This window comes from Rutidosis leptorrhynchoides, chromosome 10 (genome assembly GCF_046630445.1).
Source record: "Rutidosis leptorrhynchoides isolate AG116_Rl617_1_P2 chromosome 10, CSIRO_AGI_Rlap_v1, whole genome shotgun sequence".
In the NCBI taxonomy this organism is placed as follows: domain Eukaryota; kingdom Viridiplantae; phylum Streptophyta; class Magnoliopsida; order Asterales; family Asteraceae; genus Rutidosis; species Rutidosis leptorrhynchoides.
The window spans coordinates 175,447,035-175,451,553 of NC_092342.1; the positions used below are offsets into that span (position 1 = coordinate 175,447,035).

The window sequence follows — 4,519 nt, forward strand, 5'->3', positions numbered from 1 at the left end:
TGATATATATAGGTTAAACCTATAACTCACCAACATTTTTGTTGACGTTTAAAGCATGTTTATTCTCAGGTGAATATTAAGAGCTTCCGCTGTTGCATACTAAAATAAGGACAAGATTTGGAGTCCATGTTTGTATGATATTGTGTAAAAACTGCATTCAAGAAACTGATTTCGATGTAACATATTTGTATTGTAAACCATTATGTAATGGTCGTGTGTAAACAGGATATTTTAGATTATCATTATTTGATAATCTACGTAAAGCTTTTTAAACCTTTATTTATGAAATAAAGGTTATGGTTTGTTTTAAAAATGAATGCAGTCTTTGAAAAACGTCTCATATAGAAGTCAAAACCTCGCAACGAAATCAATTAATATGGAACGTTTTTAATCAATAAGAATGGGACATTTCATATAAAACTCTTGAACTTCATCATCTCTGAACAATCGATTATGCCTTCTCCTTTTTGCCCTGTCCTCTGGCAAATTTGCAAATGTAGACCGTTCTCTATTTGGAGCTACATACTGTGAATGTATGGCAGCCACTCCATTAGGAGTTGGAAATCTGATCTCCACATGAGCAGTGGATGCAATTGCTCCAAACTTTGCCAACGCTGTCCTTCCGAAAAGGACATTAAACCGAGAAGTGCCTTCCAAAATAGTGAAATCAATTGTTTCAGTTCTCAACAATGGGAATGTTCCCATAACAACCTCTAAACAGATTCGCCCCATGACTCTCACCGGTGTTCCTGTCAATCCTGAAACCTTCAAATTTGTCCGCCTGGCCCTATCCTGTATGTGCCTTGGGAAAGTTCTCAAATAATGCCAATAGATGATGTCAGATTCGCTACCTGTATCCGTGTAGATACGGCTGATGAACTTGTTTGCAATTACTACTGATATGACCACTGGTTGGACGGATAAAGTTCAATTTTGAATTGGTTGAAAAATGATTGGGGCATATATCCAGCCTTCAACATTGTTTTCTGACTGCTCACCGTCTTCAAAGCAACTATCATTGAACCACTCCATTTTGATTACCACTTCTGGAGTTGGTTCACACTCTCCGTATTAGTATCTGTTTTCTCTTCTGCCATGCTCTTCCCTTCTTCTATTCTCATCACGATGCCCTCTTCGACCATCACTTTTCTGCCATGTAAATTTCTGTTTAGGATCATTTCTTCTGTATTGCTTTCCTGGTAACAAGTGATTTAACTCCCATGCCTTAATCTTTGCAATGATTTCCCTCATCAAAGACTTGCAATTATCTGTGTCATGACCCCACGCCTCATGAAAGTCACACCATAGTTCACTTCTTGGGCCATCTCTTTCCTCCATAGGTGTTGGAGGATTGAAAGCATATTGAACAGGCTCAGTGAAAAGAATCTCCTTAAGAGTTTTGGTTAACGCCATTATCAATGGATGTCTCTCTAAGGGCCTCCTGTTATGATGAAAATCATTAGGATGATTGTTGCCTCTCCACCCGCCATTTGAATTGTCATTTCTCCTTTGGTTTTGGTCAAAATACCGTCCTCCGTTATGTGGTTTGGACCTGTTGTTACCATCAAACTTGCCTAATCCTCGCTCTCCGACTTGGACATGCTTTTGTGCAACTTCCAATGCTTGGTGCAGAGTTTTTGGCAGGTCATACCTTAACGTATGAACAAGTGCACTAAACCTTCGCTGATCCAAACAGAAAATAAAATGAGATACTAGTTGCGACTCTGGACAGTCAGGTATTTTTTGTGATTCAAGCATGTATCTCTTCATGAAATTACTCAAGGATTCATTATGATTCATCGTTATTTCATGTGCATCAAGATGTGTCAAAGTGCAGCTACGAAGGTCCAAATAACTTTGTAGTGACCCGAACTTTTCCATGTTTATATATATTAAATAAAATTGATATTTATATGATTAAGTGTTTCCAACATGTTAAGCAATCAAACTTGTTAAGACTTGATTAATTGGAATAGGTTTCATATAGACAAATGACCACCCAAGTTGACCGGTGATTCACGAACGTTAAAACTTGTAAAAACTATACGATGACATATATATGGTTATATATATAGTTAACATGATTTTATTATAAGTATGTATCTCATTAGGTATTTTAACAATGAGTTATATACATAAAAATGAGACTATTAAATTAAGAAACTCGAAAACGATATATATAACGATTATCGTTATAACAACGTCTTACTAGGTACATATGAATCATATTAAGATATTGATACACTTAGTTAATTATGTTAAATGATAAGTAAATATATCATTAAGTGTATTAACAATGAACTACATATGTAAAAATAAGACTACTAACTTAATGATTTCGAAACGAGACATATATGTAACGATTATTGTTGTAACGACATTTAACTGTATATATATCATACTATGATATATTATATATCATAATATCATGATAATATAACAATTTAAAATATCATTTGATATAGTAAACAATGGGTTAACAACATTTAACAAGATCGTTAACCTAAAGGTTTCAAAACAACATTTACATGTAACGACTAACGACTCAGTTAAAATGTATATACATGTGGTGTTTTAATATGTATTCATACACTTTTGAAAGACTTCAAGACACTTATCAAAATACTTCTACTTAACAAAAATGCTTACAATTACATCCTCGTTCAGTTTCATCAACAATTCTACTCGTATGCACCCGTATTCGCACTCGTACAATACACAGATTTTAGATGTATGTACTATTGGTATATACACTCCAATGATTAGCTCTTAACAGCCCATTTCAGTCACCTAACACATGTGGGAACCATAATTTGGCAACTAGTATGAAATATCTCATAAAATTACAAAAATATGAGTAATCATTCATGACTTATTTACATGAAAACAAAATTACACATCCTTTATACCTAATCCATATACCAACGACCAAAAACACCTACAAACACTTTAATTCTTCAATTTTCTTCATCTAAGTGATCTCTCTCAAGTTCTATCTTCAAGTTCTAAGCGTTCTTCATAAATTCCATAAGTATAGTTTCATAAAAATCAAGAATACTTCCAAATTTTCAAGTCTACTTCCAAGCTTTTTAATCCATTCCAAGTAATCATCTAAGATCAAGGAACCTTTGTTATTTACAGTAGGTTATCTTTCTAATTCAAGGTAATATTCATATTCAAACTTTGATTCAATTTCTACAACTATAACAATCTTATTTCGAGTGAAAATTTTACTTGAACTGTTTTCGTGTCATGATTCTGCTTCAAGAACTTTCAAGCCATCCAAGGATCCTTTGAAGCTAGATCCATTTTTCTCATTTCTAGTAGCTTTATCCAGAAAACTTGAGGTAGTAATGATGTTCATAACATCATTCGATTCATACATATAAAGCTATCTTATTCGAAGGTTTAAACTTGAAATCACTAGAACATAGTTTAGTTAATTCTAAACTTGTTCGCAAACAAAAGTTTATCCTTGTAACTTGACTTTTAAAATCAACTAAACACATGTTCTATATCTATAAGATATGCTAACTTAATGATTTAAAACCTGGAAACACGATGAACACCATAAATCGGATATACGCCGTCGTAGTGAAACCGGGGACTGTTTTGGTTTGGATAATTAAAAACTATGATAAACTTTGATTTAAAAGTTGTTCTTCTGAGAAAATCATTTTTCATATGAACATGAAACTATATCCAAAAATCAAGGTTAAACTCAAAGTGGAAGTATGTTTTCTAAAATGGTCATCTAGACGTCGTTCTTTCGACTGAAATGACTACCTTTACAAAAATGACTTGTAACTTATATTTCTGACTATAAATCTATACTTTTTCTGTTTAGATTCATAAAATAGAGTTCAATATGAAATCATAGCAATTTGATTCACTCAAAACGGATTTAAAATGAAGAAGTTATGGGTAAAACAAGATTGGATATTTTTGATCTTTTTAGCTACGGGAAATGTTTAACAAATCTATACAAATCATATCCTAGCTAACTTATATTGTATTATACATGTATTCTAATATATTATGTAATCTCGGGATACCATAGACACGTATGCAAATGTTTTGACATATCATATCGACCCATCTATATATATTATTTGGAATAACCATAGACACTCTATATGCAGTAATGTTGGAGCTAGCTATACAGGGTTGAGGTTGATTCCAAAAATATATATAGTTTGAGTTGTGATCTAGCCTGAGACGTGTATACACTGGGTCGTGGATTGATTCAAGATAATATATATCGATTTATTTATGTACATCTAACTGTGGACAGCTGACTTAATACACTCAAATTTTTAAAACATAATAAAAATGGTTGTAATTATATATTGATCATACTATGATATATATGTACATATTTGTTATAGGTTCGTGAATTGACCAGTGGCCAAGTCTTACTTCCCGACGAAGTAAAAATCTGTGAAAGTGAGTTATAGTCCCACTTTTAAAATCTAATATTTTTGGGATGAGAATACATGCAGGTTTTATAAATGATTTA

General features: G+C 32.7%; 1 protein-coding gene across 1 annotated transcript; it reads right to left on the reverse strand.

Moving 5' to 3' along the window:
- Positions 1-451: 451 nt before the first annotated feature.
- On the reverse strand, positions 452-1,032 carry LOC139870725 (uncharacterized). Its single transcript, XM_071858507.1, has 3 exons — positions 999-1,032; positions 527-908; positions 452-479 (listed from the first exon to the last, which is right to left on the reverse strand). The coding sequence occupies exons 1-3, from the start codon at positions 1,030-1,032 to the stop codon at positions 452-454; spliced, it is 444 nt and encodes a 147-aa protein (XP_071714608.1).
- Between the last annotated feature and the right edge of the window lie 3,487 nt (positions 1,033-4,519).

Excerpts from the sequence above, each read along its gene's own strand:
- LOC139870725 (XM_071858507.1), bottom strand. The coding sequence starts at position 1,032 with ATGGAGTGGTTCAATGATAGTTGCTTTGAAGACG. Across the intron at positions 909-998 it reads TGATAGTTGCTTTGAAGACG|TGGTCATATCAGTAGTAATT; the intron begins GTGAGCAGTCAG and ends CCGTCCAACCAG. Across the intron at positions 480-526 it reads GTGGCTGCCATACATTCACA|AGGACAGGGCAAAAAGGAGA; the intron begins GTATGTAGCTCC and ends CAAATTTGCCAG.